The 15,916-nt window shown below is 48.4% G+C and overlaps 1 protein-coding gene across 1 annotated transcript in view; it reads left to right on the top strand.

The window, feature by feature from the left end:
• Positions 1-640: 640 nt before the first annotated feature.
• The window catches only part of CATSPERG (catsper channel auxiliary subunit gamma), a 28,516-nt gene continuing 13,240 nt past the window's right edge, over positions 641-15,916 (top strand). Inside the window, exons 1-11 of the mRNA XM_074314395.2 lie at positions 641-1,106; positions 1,460-1,743; positions 1,831-1,884; positions 6,377-6,521; positions 6,866-6,992; positions 7,160-7,232; positions 8,183-8,338; positions 12,784-12,955; positions 14,206-14,343; positions 15,314-15,373; positions 15,557-15,676. Coding sequence (XP_074170496.1) covers positions 1,091-1,106; positions 1,460-1,743; positions 1,831-1,884; positions 6,377-6,521; positions 6,866-6,992; positions 7,160-7,232; positions 8,183-8,338; positions 12,784-12,955; positions 14,206-14,343; positions 15,314-15,373; positions 15,557-15,676 — 1,345 coding nt within the window. The 5' untranslated portion in view covers positions 641-1,090. The remainder of the gene's footprint in view (positions 1,107-1,459; positions 1,744-1,830; positions 1,885-6,376; positions 6,522-6,865; positions 6,993-7,159; positions 7,233-8,182; positions 8,339-12,783; positions 12,956-14,205; positions 14,344-15,313; positions 15,374-15,556; positions 15,677-15,916) is intronic.

Below are 15,916 nucleotides of genomic sequence, written 5' to 3'. Positions count from 1 at the left end.
TACCAGAGTTAGACTGGCGTGTGAAGCAGGTGTTCCTCGCAAAAGGTGGAAGTATGTTGAGGAAGTGCGGGCGACCATTTTGAGACCGGGCAAGAGGGGCGTGACTGGAACGGCCAAGTGACGGTTGACCGGTTTGCACTAAAGTGACTGGTACCGCAGGGCGGGGAGAAGAGGGAGGTGCCTGGTGCCATCCCGGGGAGGGATGAGGGAGGTGGGGGTGGGGATGGGGAGTGGGAAGGAGAGGATGGAAGCAGCAGGGGAAAGGGAGGAGAGTCGAGGGACCGGGCAGAGGAGGGGAGGGGCGGAGAAAGGGGGGGGCAAGAAGCAGGGAAAGGCTAAGAGAAGATGCGAAGAGTAGGGACGGGGCTAGAAGACGCGGGTTGTAGAGCTCGTTGCCGTCTAGGTTATGGAAAGTAGTGGTGAGGAGAGGGGGTGGAACGAAAAGTGTCGCAGTTTGGCGGGAAGGTGAAGATCGAGGAGGTGCTGAGCTACAAGGTAGCGCCGGCGTGGAACGAGAAGGTGCAGGGCGAGGAGAGGGCGTGGGGCGAGGAGAGATCGAAAGGCAAAGAGTGTGTCTCTAAGAAGGGGCGGGGCCATAGGAGGGGCCGGGGCGAGGAGCAGGCTGGGGAAGAACAGCTTGTCAAAGACGAGGGGCAAGAGAGGGTGGATAAGGAGCGGGTCGCGGAACACCAGCCGGACAAGGAGCAGCAGAGCCAGGAGCTAATTCTAAGCAAGAAACAGGGGCGGAGACAGAGGAAGGGAAGGGGCATGGAGAAGGTCCAAGATCTGGACAGGGAGAGGGGTGGGGCTGGGTACATGACCGGGTACCAGAGCAGGGACCGAGAAAGGAGAGAGGGGCGGTGCGAAGAGAAGTGGGCGGGTGGAGCAAGAAGTGGGGGCGGGGCTAGGTGCAGGTGCAAGTGTAAGTGCGAGATCACAGGGAATAACAGGACAGAGGAAAATAGGTGGGATGCAGCCAAAGCGAGAAACAGAAACCGAGACGAGGAGAAGAGTAGGGGAGGGATGCAGAGCAGGCGCAGAACAAAGAACAAGGGTGGGGCAAGATTAAGGGGCGAGACGAGGAGACAGAATGAAACCAGGAGCAGGTGCGTGGCCAGGAGCAACAGCAGGGGCAGGACCTGGAGTAATAGCAGAGGTGGGATCCGGAAAAGGAGCAGATTCAGGGCCTGGGACAGGAGCGAGGTCTGGTGCAGAGGCGGAACCAGGAGAAAAAGCAGGGGCGGAGCCAGGTGCAAGAGTAGGGGCGGGGCCAGGCGTAAGGGTAGGGGCGGGGCCAGGCTTAAGAGTAGGAGTGGGGCCAGAAGTCCGTGCAGAAGCGATTCTTTGAGCAGGGGTGGGGCGAAGCGCAAGAGCAAGGCGGGATTTCAAAAGGCGGCATCTCAGAAGGCGGCCCAGAAGCTCAGTATCGCCAGCGGGTGTTGATCCCAGCATTCTCTAGGTTCCAGCCACGCTGAGCGCTGTCCCGCGATGACCCCTGCTGGTCCTGCGTGGCCAAGACTCCGAGTCCTGTGGTCGCTGTGGTCCCTGCTGGCGGTGCTATTGTCACCGTGGAGACTGGGGGCTATCGAGGACAACAAGGAGTGCACCTGGCAGGTTGTCCTGAACCAGTTCGAGACGGTAGGCGAAAACCACGGAAGCGACCGCTTTTTCGATCAAGAGCCCCTAAACACAGTGAACAGTTTGTTCGGCCTTCTGGTGGACTCGCCCATCGACCCGAACGAGGTAAGGGAACTGGGATCAGGAGAACGGAAGAGGTCCTGGACCCGCATCCCACTGGGCTCTGGACATTTGCCCAACTTCTCTTTGCAGAAATACATGGGCTTCCCTTACTACCTAAAGATCAACTACTCCTGCAAAGGAGAGGTGAGTGGGTGCAGCGGGGTTGGGCTCATTCTGTGTAGATCTCAGTTTACCCATGTCTAACATTTTTTAATAGTAGTGGCACCGCCAGACTCTGGGGACCTTAAGGATTCACAAAGATCTCCAGTGTCCCACCAGGCACATAGTAGGTGCTCAAGTAAGCTTTTTTGCCATTAAAAATTTGAGATATAATTTACATACCATAAAATTCACCATTTAAAGTGTGCAATTCAGTAGTTTTACTGTACTTACAAAATTGTGCAATCATCACCACTATCTAATTCTAGAACATTTTCATCACCTCCAAAAGAAACCCTGCTCCAGCCACTGGAGACCACTTTCTTCTGTCCCTGTGAATTTGCTTCTTCTGGACATTTCATGTAAATGTAGTCGTACAATATGTCGCCTTTTGTGTCTGACTTCTTTCAGTTAGCATGCTTTCAAGGCTCATCCATGTTATAGCATGTATCAGTATTTCCTCTTTATGACTGAATAATATTCAGTTGTATGGATATGTTACATTGTGTTAATCCATGCATTAATTGATGGACATTTGGGTTATTTCCACTTTTTTGGCTGTTATGAATAATGTTGCTATGACCATTTGTGTACAAGTTTTTGTGTAAACATGTGTTTCAGTTCTCTTTGGTATATACCTAGGAATGAAATTGCTGGGTATATATTAACTCTTTTTTGCTTCTGAGGAACTGTCAGACTTTTCCCTCGCAGCTGCACCATTTTACATTCCCATCAGCAATATATGAGGGTTCCAGTTTCTCTACATCCTCACTAACACTTGTTATTGTCCATTTTTTAAAAATTATAGACATCCTAATCTGTGTAAAATGGTATCTGATTGCAGTTTTGATTTGGATTTCCCTCATAACTAATGATATTGAACATTTTTTCATATGCTCATTGGCCATTTATCCAACTTTGGAGAAATGTCCATTCAAATCCTTTGCCTATTTAAAAATTGGGTTGTCTTTTTTATTGTTATGCTGTAAATTTTCTTAATATAGTCTTGTACTAGTTTCTTATCAGATATATGATTTGTAAATATTTTGTCACATTCTGTGGGTTGTCCTTTCACTTTCTTGATGGTGTCCTTTAAAGCACAAAAGTTTTGTTTACTGAGATAAAATTCACATACTTAAACTAGTACCAAAGTTTTTAATTTCAATGAAATCCAATTTATCAATTTTGTTGTTGTTGTTGCTTGTGCTTTTGGTGTTGTCTAAGAAGGCTTTGCCTGACTAGAGGTCATGAAGATTTACTTCTATGTTTTCTTCTAAGAGTTTTTTAGTTTTAGCTCTTACATTTAGGTCTTCAATCCATTTTGAGTTAATTTTTGTATATGGTGTGAGGTAGTGGTCCATCTTTGACATGTGAATATCCAGTTATCCCAGTATCATTTGTTGAAAAGATTATTCTTTCCCCCATTGAATTGTCTTGGCACCCTTGTCAAAAGTCAATTGACATAGGGGCCGGCCCGGTGGCTCAGGCGGTTAGAGCTCCGTGCTCCTAACTCCGAAGGCTGCCGGTTCGATTCCCACATGGGCCAGTGGGCTCTCAACCACAAGGTTGCCAGTTCAATTCCTCGAGTCCCGCAAGGGATGGTGGGCTCTGCCCCCTGCAACTAAGATTGAACACGGCACCTTGAGCTGAGCTGCCTCCCGGATGGCTCAGTTGATGGTTGGAGCGCGGGCTCTCAACCACAAGGTTGCCAGTTCAATTCCTCGACTCCCGTAAGGGATGGTGGGCAGCGCCCCCTGCAACTAAAATTGAACACGGCACCTTGAGCTGAGCTGCCGCTGAGCTCCTGGATGGCTCAGTTGGTTGGAGCCTGTCCTCTCAACCACAAGGTGGCCGGTTCGACTCCCGCAAGGGATGGTGGGCTGTGCCCCCTGCAACTAGCAACGGCAACTGTACCTGGAGCTGAGCTGCGCCCTCCACAACTAAGACTGAAAGAACAACAACTTGAAGCTGAACAGAACCCTCCACAACTAAGACTGAAAGGACAACAATTTGACCATTGTTCCCCAATAAAGTCCTGTTCCCCTTCCCCCAATAAAAAAAAAAAAAAAAAAGTCAATTGACATAAATGTAAGGGTTTATATCTGGGTATAATTCTATTCCATTGTTCTGTATGTCTATCCATATGCCAGTACCACATAGTCTTGATTACCGTAGCTTTGTAGTAAATTTGCAAATCAGGAAGTTTGAGTCCTCCAGCTTTGTTCTTCTTATGCAAGATTGTTTTGGCTCAAATAAGCTTTCTGAAGACAGTAGGATGTTGTCTAGAAATGAAGTTCTGGAGGCTGCAGACCTGGATTTGAATCTGCCACATTTACTCGGAGGAAGTATAGCATGATAGATAACATTTTGGGCTCTGGAGCCAGCCTGCCTGGGTTCAAATCCCAGCTCTGCTACATAATAACTGTGTGATCTCAGACAAGTTACTTAACTTCTCTGTACCAAAGTTTCCTCATCTTTAACAAGTATGGTAGTGATCTTCATAAAATGATTAAATATGTGTGAGGCACTTAGCACAGTGCCTTGTTCATAGAAAGGACTCAGTGAATGCTAACAAGTTTCCAGAGTCTGACCCTGCCCATAGAGTTTTATTCCATGAACCTTCTCTCCTTATCTGTAAAAGTGCAGTAATAATACCTTTATTTGTTCATGCAACACCTACTATGAGTCAGATCCTCTTTCTTTACAATGGGGGATACAATGATAACATGGCCAGCTTTTTCTTATGGATTCAGCCCACCAGGGAAGCAGACAATCAGCAAGTAAATAGATAGAATAATTTATGAAGGGTAATCAATGTGAAGAAGAAAATAAAATGAGGTGATATCTTAGAAAGGAGGGTGCTATCTGCGTGGTTGGGGAAGATCTCTCTGAAAAGGCTTGAGCAGAGACTTGAATGATGAAAAGGGATGACTGAGGAGAACTGGGGAAAGCATTCTGGGCGGAGGGAACAGCCAGCACAAAAGCCCTGAAGTAGGAAAGAGGCCAGTGTGTGTGAGGACCTGGAAGAAGCCCGTGTGGCTGGAACAGAGTGAGTGAGGGCCAGTGTGGGCAGGGAGAGGTCTGGGAGGTGATTAAGGGCCTCCAGAAACCTAGTGAGGACTTGGCTTTCACTCTGAGCCAGATGGAGCCACGAGAAGGTTCTGAGCAGAAGAGGGATGTGTGTCTCAGGTGTTCACAGGCTCCCTCCTTCTGTGTGAGGGGAGCAGGGAGACCAGGGAGGCAGCTGATGCATGGTCCAGGCAGGATTTGAGGGTTGACAGGACCAGGGTGGTCGTGGCCACTGCTGTCCTGACAGGGAGGAGGTCCCTGCCCCACTAGCATGTGCTACCCTGTGACTGGAAACCCAGAACCAGGGCTAAGACAAATATATTTGGTAGGATTGAAAGGGCCCTGGCTGAGGCATTCCTCAGGAGGAAAGCCTGTGCAAAGGGTGTCAGACCCATTAAATGTCTCACCCTGGTCTCCCCGCCCACCCCCACCTCCCATCCATAGTGGCCTGAGTACAGTCTTCTCTTGGGGATCCGTCCAAGCCTTTGCATGCTCTTCCATATACTTGGAACACCCTTCCTCCCTCCTCCCATCTCCACTCTAAGCCCTGCCTGCCCTTCTGAGCCCAGCCAGCATCCTGCCATCCCTGGCTGCTCCCTCACCCTTTCCCAGCACCTTCTGTCCTGACAGGGAGGAGGTCCAATTGCCTCCAATCTCCAATTGCCCCATCCCACCCTCACCACCAGGCCTCAGCCCCCAAACTTGACTGTCCTCTGACTGTGGGGGATGGCAGAGAGTTTTATTTCCGCAGGGAGGGTAGAAGCCTCAAGAGGGGGCCTGGGAACCCCTGAAGTGAGGGAAGAAGCTGCTAGCAGTTCTGGGTGCCAGGTTTGTTCCCACTGGCGAAAGTTTGCTTATCCTATGCTGCCTTTCTCTATACATTTCCTACCCTGTTTCCCCGAAAATAAAACCTAGCCAGACAATCAGCTCTAATGCGTCTTTTGGAGCAAAAATTAATATAAGACTCGGTGTCATATCATATCATATTATATCATATCATATCATATCATACCCAGTCTTATATTATAGTAAAATAAGACCGGGTCTTATATTAATTTTTGCTCCAAAAGACGCGTTAGAGCTGATTGTCCGGCTAGGTCTTACTTTTGGGGAAACACGATACATCCAAATTCTGTCTGAAGATCTTGGCCCTGGCCTCACCTCCTCCAGAAAGACCTCCTGACTCTCTCCACAAACCCTAGCCCTTCTACCCCTCTCTTAGCCTGGCCTGTCCCCCACCCCAACCCCAAACCTAGACCATGTTCTTTGACCTTCCCATGGTGGAGAGTTTGTTCTCCCCACCCAGCCCAGGAAGATAGGCTACTAAGGATGAGGTCAAGGTGGGGGGCGAAGGAGGGGGCCCAGAGGTTATCTTAAGGACACATCTGTGGGGCCATCTCACCCTCAGGCCTCTGAGGCCCTGGTCCGCAAGGGCCACCTGATGGGGCTGAAGCCTGTGGTGCTGGTCACCTTCCAGTCCCCAGTTAACATCAATCACTGGAAGTTAGAGCATCTTCAGATCCAGATGGAAGCAGCCCCCTTCCGCAGCAAAGGTGAGCCTGAGGGGCTCCTGGAGCAGTCACAAGCCTGGCAGGAGCATTGGGGGGATGCTGGGGCTCTCAGAGGGGTCCTGGATGGGAGGCTGGGGTCATCAAGGGGCCCATGGTTTGGAGGGGGTATAGGGCTTATGGGGGCCCTCAGTGGGGTCTGTGGCCTGGCGGAGGGCACGGGGAGGCCTCAGCAGGTCCCATGGCCTAGATGGGGCTACACAAAGGCCCCAGTGGGTTCCATGGCCCAGAGGAGGACATGGGAGTTGCAAGGAAATCCCAGAGATCTATAGCCTGGAGGGGGCCGCTGGGAGCCTGCAGCAGCCTCAGTTCCCACTGCCTTCCAGCAGAGCAGTGCAACGCAGAGGAGGTGTGTGTCATGAACTGGTACGTGCCCATGCCTGTCAAGAATGGCAGTGTGGTCATGCACGTGGATGTCAGCAGCAATGGCCTGGGGCCCTTCATTCCTAATAAAAGGTGCCCTTCCCCACGCCCGGGACAGGGGGTAGACTCTGGGAGGGACTTCCTTCTCCCCAGATCCCCAAAGAAGACAGGAGGAGACCAAAGGGAGGGAGCTGTGAGCTATGGCAGGAGCCCCCTGAAACTGGAACCCTCACCTGTGCCTGCCCCACACCTGCTGCCAGGTTTCAGATAAACATCAATGGTTTCCTGAAGAGACAGCAAAACCACAAACTCAAGTTCACTGTGGGAAATGAGGTAAGGGGGCCCGGACAGTGGGGACAGTAGAAGATAAAGGGCTGGGGCCCTGATTACTTTCCAAACAAGTGGCAGGCCCCACTTACAGAATGCTTACTTTGTGCCTGGACCCTGGTGAAGGGCTCTACTGTACAAAATGCACAAATACATTATGTCTTCACACTGACCCTGTGAGGAAAGGTGCTTTTACACACCCATTTTAAAGAGGAGAAAACTGAGGCCAAAAAAGGATGGAGCCGTTTGCCCATAGCCTCTCAGCATGTACACGTGGAACAAGACTTGAAACTGTGCTTGCCTGACTCCTGCACCCATGTTCTTCATTCATTCATTCATTCATTCATTTATTCATTCATTCATTCAGCAGGTACTTACTGAGCTCACAGTGTGGCCCCATGGGAACATAACAGTGAACACACAGACCCAAGTCCCTGCCCTCACAGAGCTGACATTCTAGTAGGAGAGACAGACACCAAACCAGGAAACATGAGATCAAGTACATTGCATAGTTAAACGGTTAAACGGTGGAAAATGCTCTGGAGAGAATTCAGACAGAGTGAGGGTGATTGGGTCTGCGCAGGAGGGGACTGTAGTGTTTAACGGAATGGTCAAGAAAGGCAGAATTGAGAAGGTTGGCATTTCAGTAAAGCCTTGAAGGAGCAGAGGAGGGAATCACGTGGATCCTAGGGGAAAAGCATTGCATATAGAGGGAACAGCCAGTGTGAAGGCTCTGAGGTGGGAATGTGCCTGGTAAGTCTGAGAAGCAGTGAGGAGGCCCGCATGGCTGGGTGAGAGAGAGTGAAGGGGTGAATGGGGGGGATGGGGTCAGAGAGGTGCCAGGGGCAAATTGTGTGGGGCCTCGTGGGTCAGGGTGTGGACTTTTACCCTACATGAGATGGAACTATGGGAGAGTAGGGGGCTGTTGATCAGCCCTCCTGTTCCTCCCCTGGCAGCTCTTCAATCTGTTACCCCAGCACTTTGTGAATGTTTCATCGAGGCCCCTGTGGTACACTGTGGGCCAGGCACCTGTGCTCATTCTTGGTGGCATTCCTGAGGAAAAGTCCGTTTTGCTGACTGACACCAGTTTCAAGGACTTCTTTCTTGTGGAGGTGAGTGGTACAGGGCAGATGGTGGGCTGGGGCCTTTAGAAGGGTGCTGGTCCTCAGCCCCTAAAATGGCCTGGGGTTACAGAAGGGGTTCCCAAAGACCTACCAGCCCCCACGAGAGGCAGATAGCATGAAAGCAGGACATAAGACTCTGTAGCCAGACTGCCTGGGTTCAAATCCTAATTCTACCACCTCTTGGCTATGTGACCTTAGGCAAGTCACTTTACCTACCCAGGCCTCAGATTCCCCTTCTGTAAAATGGGAATAATATTTATATTTACCTCATAGAATCATTGTGAGGATGATATAAGTTAATACCAGCTGTATACAGAATGAGCACTATATGAGTCAAAGCTATTATTATTTATAGGCCCATTATTTATAATTCTGAAACCCCAAAGCTTTGAAAATGGTGTTTTCACAAATTTAGGGCTAAAATTCATTTGTTGTGAAACCATGACCTGAGCTAACAAATGCTGCTGACAGTCTTTGCATCCCGTTTACTGTTAATATTCAGATTCTGCCTTACAGAAATATTAAGGAGCTGGATTGCCGGGTGCTGCCCCAGACCCCACTAGTTTACATATGAATGCTATATGTGTGTCATACTACCTTATAAACCCTGGAAAATTCTGAGTTGCAAAATACATCTGGCCTCAAGGGTTTCAAATTCGGCATTGTGAGCCTACATTATTCCCAGAATGGGGAAGGACTGTCTGAAGGAAGGTTTTTTTGGTGTGAATGACAGAAACACCTTTGAGTTGGTGCAGCTGTAGGCAGAATGCCAACTCAGTTTGGTTTAAGCAGACGAATGAATTTAATAGGTCCACCTAACTTCAAAGCTCAGGCACAGAGCAGGCTTCAGGCATGGCTTGACACGGGCTCAACTCAGAACTCCGCTCCACTTCTGGATTAGTCTTGTCCTCAAAGTGGCTCACATAATCCCAATTCACAGGCCAGAGAATGGGAGCATCTCTTTCCCAAATAGCTATTTTAAAAATCGTGAAATTTATTTCCTTGGTCCTGATTGGTCAAGCTTGGGTCATGTGTCCCAATATAATGGAAAATGCCAACTGGCTTAGCACCGGTCATGATCTCCATCCTTATGAGGAGGGCAGCTGAGATAAGAAGCAGAGAAAGGATGGTTCCCCCAGAGTGAAATCAGGGTAGCTTTGCCACAAGTTGGGGGAAGAAGATGCTGGTTTTAATGGTGTCTGAGATAACAATTGTGCTCCACAGCAACCCCAAAAGATTGCCTTAACCTCTTACCATCAAGGTTGAAAGCCCCACCCATGATTTCTGAGAACCCAATGTAGATTAATGTTCTCCTGGTTCCCTCTGGCTCTGAATCTGCTTTACTGAACTTGTTCAGTTTATAGACCATCTCCCTGTCTGGTGTCAACTTTCTCTGTTCTGGGCCAAGTCTTTCCAGACATTGCTCAGTTTTCTCATTCCCGACCCAAACACACCACAGGGATGTGGATTCTGCTGAAGAAGTTTGGAGGGCAGAGAAGGGGCTTTACGACACAGGAACAAAGGGTTTCATTTGAACTTCAGGCATGTTTCTTTTTGTTCTTTGTTTTTTTTTTTTAATTTATCATGGTCAAATCATAAAATTCACAAAATGAACCACTCCAAAGTGAACAATTTAGTACCATTTATTACATTCATACTGTGCAACCACCAACCAAATTTTTTGGTTCCCAAAAATTTCCGTCACTCCAAAATAAAAGCCCATTCATTCTTATTCTTTAATCATGGGGCTTTCTCCCAGATTGCTTTCTCCTCTCCTTTCATCCCTCCTGTCTCAATTTACCATTCCATTCCAGATTGCCCCTAGAGCTCTTCTCAGATGTGTATTGGTCAGTTTTAGATGCTGTAACAAATAGACCCCTGAAAGGGAGGGAATAGCTTAAATAGATGCTATTGTTTATTCTCTTAACAGTCCAGAAGTGAGAAAGCCACATCCCTTCTTTTTTCTTGCTTCACCATCCCCTAAACCCCAGATGTTGATCTCATCTGTATGATTGAAGCTGGGTCCTGTCAATGTCCATATTCCAGCCAATGGGATGGGGAAAGAGCAGAGGTGGAGAGCAAGCTGTTTTCTCTTAAGCAAGTTTCACTTCCTCTCACATTCCATTAGTGAGGAATTAGTCAATTGGCTACATCCAACTGCAAGAGAGGCTGGAAAATAAAATTTCTACCTGGGAGACACAAAGAATGTGTGAAAATGGATTTGGGAGGTCAACTAGCCATCTGCCAAAAGTGAAAAAGGAAATTTGTTGGCTCATGTAATGGAAAAATTCAGGACTTCAGGTCCAGCTTGACCCAGGATTTCAAACAATGTCACCAAGACTGAATTTCTCTCTCTCTCTCTCTCTCCATCTCTTTGACCTGGTTCCTCTGTATTTGACTTTATGTTCAAACAGCTCTGTCCTCTGGAAACACAGAGGCTATATCTTCTCAGGCCTACATCCAGTGGGAAAGATCGTTCCCACTGCTTCCTAACCCCCAAATCAAAAGATTCCTTCCACTTGGTGTGGTTCAGGCTGTTTACCCATCTGACTCAATCACTGTGGCCAGGGAAACTCAACATGCTTCTTACTGAGTTAAATGAGTCAGAACTCTCAAACTGCTCAAATTAGAAATCCAGCTGACCCACAGCTTTTCTTTTCCTCGTGTATGTGGGAGAAGAGAGAGGTATGGTGATCCTCTTCTAGTTTAACAAAGAGAATTTCTAAGTATTTCTTCCAGAAAACAGATGCATCACTCAAACATTAATAGTGTAATACATGAAGTATGACAGCTAATCAAAATGACAGAGAGTACAGGTTAGTTTCACCAGGCATAGCAACAACCTCTATAGTCCTAGTGGATGACTAGACTTTTTTAGAAATAACATTTTCAAGGACACTCTTATGATGCTGAATAGGGTAGGGGAAGTGCGAATATTCATGTTCTCCTTAATTTGGTGAAATCTCCCTCAGCAGCAAAGCCTAGAGTTTTGCTCTGATTTCTACTTTTTATGGGAAAAGTTAGTGAAAAATTTCACTTTTTGGTGGAAAATTTCAATTAGACACAAAAATAGAATAGTATAATGAACCCAGATTCAATAATTATCAACATTTTGCCTTTTTTTGTCCAACCATTTTTTTCCTGATTTAAAAAAAATCCCAGTCATACCATTTTACCTGTAAATTCCTAAAGACTTGAGGAAGTAGCTGTAACACAAGAGGACTTAAAAAAAGACAATGCAATGCCATTATAATACCCAGCAAAATAATCCCTTAACATCATCTAACCTGGCTATAGTTTTTCCCCAATTATCTAAAAATGTCTTTTAAAATTGGTTTGTTTGAATCAGGACACACACATTGCATTTGGTTGTTGAGTGTCTTAGTGCCCTTCTCACCTGTAAGTCTGCTCCCCACCTCCTGCCCCCACAACAACCACATTTTTTTTTTCATGCAATTTAAGAAACCAGGCCTTTTGTCCTGTAGAATTTGGCTACTTGCTTCTTCATGGAATCAATTCACTTGTTCCTCTGACCCTGTGTATTTGTCTGCCATAATAAAGTAGCCACCACAGACTGGGTGGCTAAACAACAGAAATTTATATTCTCACAGTTCTTGAGGCTGGAAATCCAAGATCAAGGTGTTAGCAGGGTTGGTTTCTGGTGAGAACTCTCTCTTTGACTTGCAGAAAGTTTCTTCTTGCTCTGTCCTCACATGACTTTTACTCTGTGTGCACAAGTGGAGAGAGATCTCTGGTGTCTCTTCCTCTTTTATAAGGATACCAGTCCTATAGGATTAGGGCCCAACCTTCACAACCTGATTGGGCCTTAATTATCCCTTTAAAGGCCCTATTTCCAAATACAGTCACATTGCGGGGTTAGGGCTTCAACATATAAATTGGGAAGGGGGACATAATTAGTCTATAATACCTCATATTGCCGATAAACTAGTAGTGAGCTCTAGAAGCTTGATTAAATTTAGATTCAAATTATTTTCCCACTGTTGGTGATATTGCCAGTGTTAGTCATCAGTCAGTGAGTTCAGACAGTGTCAGCTTGACACAAAATTGTGTTCAAGGTAGAATAGGATTATACGAAAGTGCCTTGGGGACAAGTATGGGATCTTTTGTAGCCATGTGGGTAAAACACTCAGTTGGAAACCAGGACTTCTTAGCACCATTGAATATGCTGTATACTGCTCAACTCTAGGAAGCATACAAAGCTCCAGGCTCCAGCCTGGGTTGCCTACTTCTGTGGCCTATGTTGGGGGAGTTTGGCCACTAAGGTGCTGCTGCAAGGTGAGCAGGGAGGGCACCCTGGGTGCAACTGCATGAGTCCCTCCCAAGCAGTTGTCAGAGCAGGTGCCTCTCCCCAAGGCAGGACATGTGGGCTGAGGCCAAGGCCACCTGTTCACACTGGTTCTGCTCCTCTGCAGTTGAGCATTGACAGTTGCTGGGTAGGATCCTTCTACTGCCCCCAGGCCAGCTTCACTGCCACCATCTTCGATGCCATCGCCACCGAGAGCACCCTCTTCATTCGGCAGAACCAGCTCGTCTACTATTTCACAGGCACCTATAGCATACTCCACCAGCGCGACCATGGCAGCGGTGAGGTCATGTGGTCGGGTCATGTGGCCAGGCGCCTCTGGTGCCTCAGGCAGAAGACTGCCTGTTGGAGCCCCAGGGGGTCACCTGAGTGAACCCATCTACTGTGGCACCTGGGACTGGAATTGTCGTGGGTGGGGAGGGGGGTGTTGGAGGGACTTTCCAAGGTCCTGAATCATCCTGCCCACCCTGCGGGGGCCTTCTCCCACTCTCTCTATGCTGCGGAGGGGCCTTCATCTGGACCTTCCCAGGAACCATGAACCAGCTGAGGGAAGAGCAAGATGTGAGAGTGAAGGGAGGGAGGAGAGAGAGAGAGACAGAGAGGACACACACATGCATGCGAGCACACACATGCACTCACAGACACATAGAGTCAGAAAGACATATTAGGAGAGAAATTGGGGTGGTGGAGGAGAGGCCTAGAGGTCAGAGACAGAGAGAAATAGAGATGGGTTGTTGGAGCCATGAAGGAGACTGATCAGAAAGGAAAAAGAGAGGCTTGATTTTGCCTCATCTTTTAAATACCAAAGCTCTAGTTCTCATAGGTTTTTTCCCCCTATCCAAATGAGAGGTCATTTAGGCATCTTATAGGGTCACTTGGACTTATAGCATCACAGAAACTTGTACTGTCACCTATGTTTCATTAGTTAATGCATGTTCTCAACAGTTCCACTTTTCTCCCTTTATAACTTAGGGCACTTTGACAGTGGAAAATCCAAATTAAAATGGGCTCAAGCCAAAAAAACACTGTGGAGGGGAGGCATGTTTATTTGCTTAGATAGCTGAAAAACCAGGAGCACATTGGTTTCAAGTTTGTTGGATCTTGGGGCCCACTGTAACTGCTGGTCCCTCCTGTGGTGGCCATGGTGACTCCCCTCTCCACCCAGCAACTGCAAATTTTATGCCTTCAGAGGTCCCAGGAAAGAGCATCTCTTTGTTAGTGATTGCAGGCTGACACTGTCTCTCATTTGCTCTCCTTGGTCACAGGCCCAGCTCAGAACCAATAGCTCTGGCCAAGGGAATGCAAGGGTGGGGTCAGCCCGCTCTGAACCTCATAGACAGAATGTGAGCCAGGAAGATTTTCTCAAAGGCAGCTGGGGTCCTATGCCAAGGGCCCCTCAGATACCATGCTGATCAGCTGCTCCAGCAAGAGAACAGATAACAGGCTCATTAAGGCCAGGGAAATGTGGATGGGGGGGCCAAGGTCCCAGGTCCAAACACCTGGGCATAAAGCCCCTTGCTGGCCCCTGCAGAGAGCTGGGTTCGTGTGCTGGCTAATGAGTGCATCAAGAAGCTGTGTCCCGTGTATTTCCATGGCAATGGTTCCGAGTACATCATAGCCCTCACCGCTGGCAAGCACGAAGGTTACTTCCACTTTGGGACCATCACAGGTAAGGGTGGGGATGCTGGCAGCATAAGAGACCTCTCCATGTCCTCTCACCTCCATGAATTCTGACCTCAGGTCCTCACCCCTCACCATGTGCCTTAAGGAGGGGTCCCAGGCTGGAGGTTGGCCCTATGAGTGAAAATGGGTTAATGCATTTGTAGGGGTAGTGCCGGATGTGTTATGTATCTTTCATGCTATGTTTGGTTTCAAAGGGCAGAAGCCCAATTAAAAAATCCTTTATACATAAAGAATTTATGGACTTAAATACATGAAAAGACCACGGGCCAACTTCAGGCATGGCTGAATCCAGGGCTCACGTGGTGTATCATCAGGACTCTGCCTATCTAGGAAAGGTAGCACAGCGTCGTGACTATAGCACCTGTTTGGAGAGAGACTGCTCCAGCACACCCAACCCAAGTCGCCGGTGGCTTTCAACAAGCGGCTTAACCTCTTTTGGGCCTCATTTCCTCATCTGCAAAATGGGGCTAATCATAGTACTACCACCTGCTTCGTTGTGTTGCTATAAAGATTACATACGTTGGCATATATAAAGGTCTTGGAACAGCTCTAGGGCTGTGGTACTAGAAAAGGGTTTATTATTATGAGCCCTGCGATTTAGCTTCATTTTCAGGTAGATACTCCTTTTGAGGGGGTTAAGAATGGCCCTCAGGAGCTCGGAGCCCACATGTCCCGCCGGTTTGAGTCATCCCAAAACAGTGAGAGCAGCGTCTTCTCCATTAGCTCTAGCACGAATCCCAGGGTGGACTCTGGGTCCAGTTCTGGGTCACATCCCAGACCTGAGCCACTTACTATGACCAGAAACACATATACTTTGATCGGCCACCTGTGAGTGACTGGGAGGCCAGGGGGTGAGACCTGCCCCCTGGATCCCAAAGACTAAGGGGGCAAGAAGGGCGGGCGCCAGATGGCTGGGAATGGGAAGTGCCTGAGCGTGAACCTGCCCTGCTCCGCAGATGGCCGTGTGTCCTTCAAGATGCTGCCCGGGCAGCAGTCCGTGTGCGAAGGGATACAAGGTACCCATTCCCAGATGGGTCTGCAGCAGGCAGCTGTGGGGATCGAGGGTGTGGGAGAGGTCCCGGGAAGGGGGGGCAGTGTCTTGGGGAGGTGGAGAGTTCCAGGTGGCAGTCACAGAGGAGCGAGGGGATGGTGAGGGGCAGGATCTGGGGGCTGCTCTGGACCTCCCCCTTCCCGACCAGTTGTCATCTGCTCCATAACCTGGGCCACGTACATTGCGGACGACTACAATCTGCTGCTGCTGGTGGAGGTTGAAGACAACGGCACCAGGAAATATTTCCAAATGGTCAGCTATGACATAAGTAAGTGGAGCACCATGGCGGGGGAGGTGTTGGGCACACAGCAGACAACAGGAGGGAAATGTGGCTCACGTACTTCTGGGTAAGGGGGAGTGGTGGAGAACAGGCTTGGTGAGCTGGAGGCACTGAGAGGAAGTCAATGTGACTGGAACAGGAGGAAAGGGAAGGGAGGGAGATTGGAGAGGTGAACATAATAAGATTTGGTTTTATTTTACCTGAACTGAGAATCGGGCTGCCACGTAC

The sequence above is a fragment of the Rhinolophus sinicus genome, chromosome 8 (genome assembly GCF_057876585.1).
Source record: "Rhinolophus sinicus isolate RSI-liver-muscle chromosome 8, RSI-T2T, whole genome shotgun sequence".
NCBI lineage: Eukaryota > Metazoa > Chordata > Mammalia > Chiroptera > Rhinolophidae > Rhinolophus > Rhinolophus sinicus.
The sequence above is the reverse complement of the archived record's forward strand: the minus strand, read 5'-3'. Positions and strand labels throughout refer to the sequence as shown.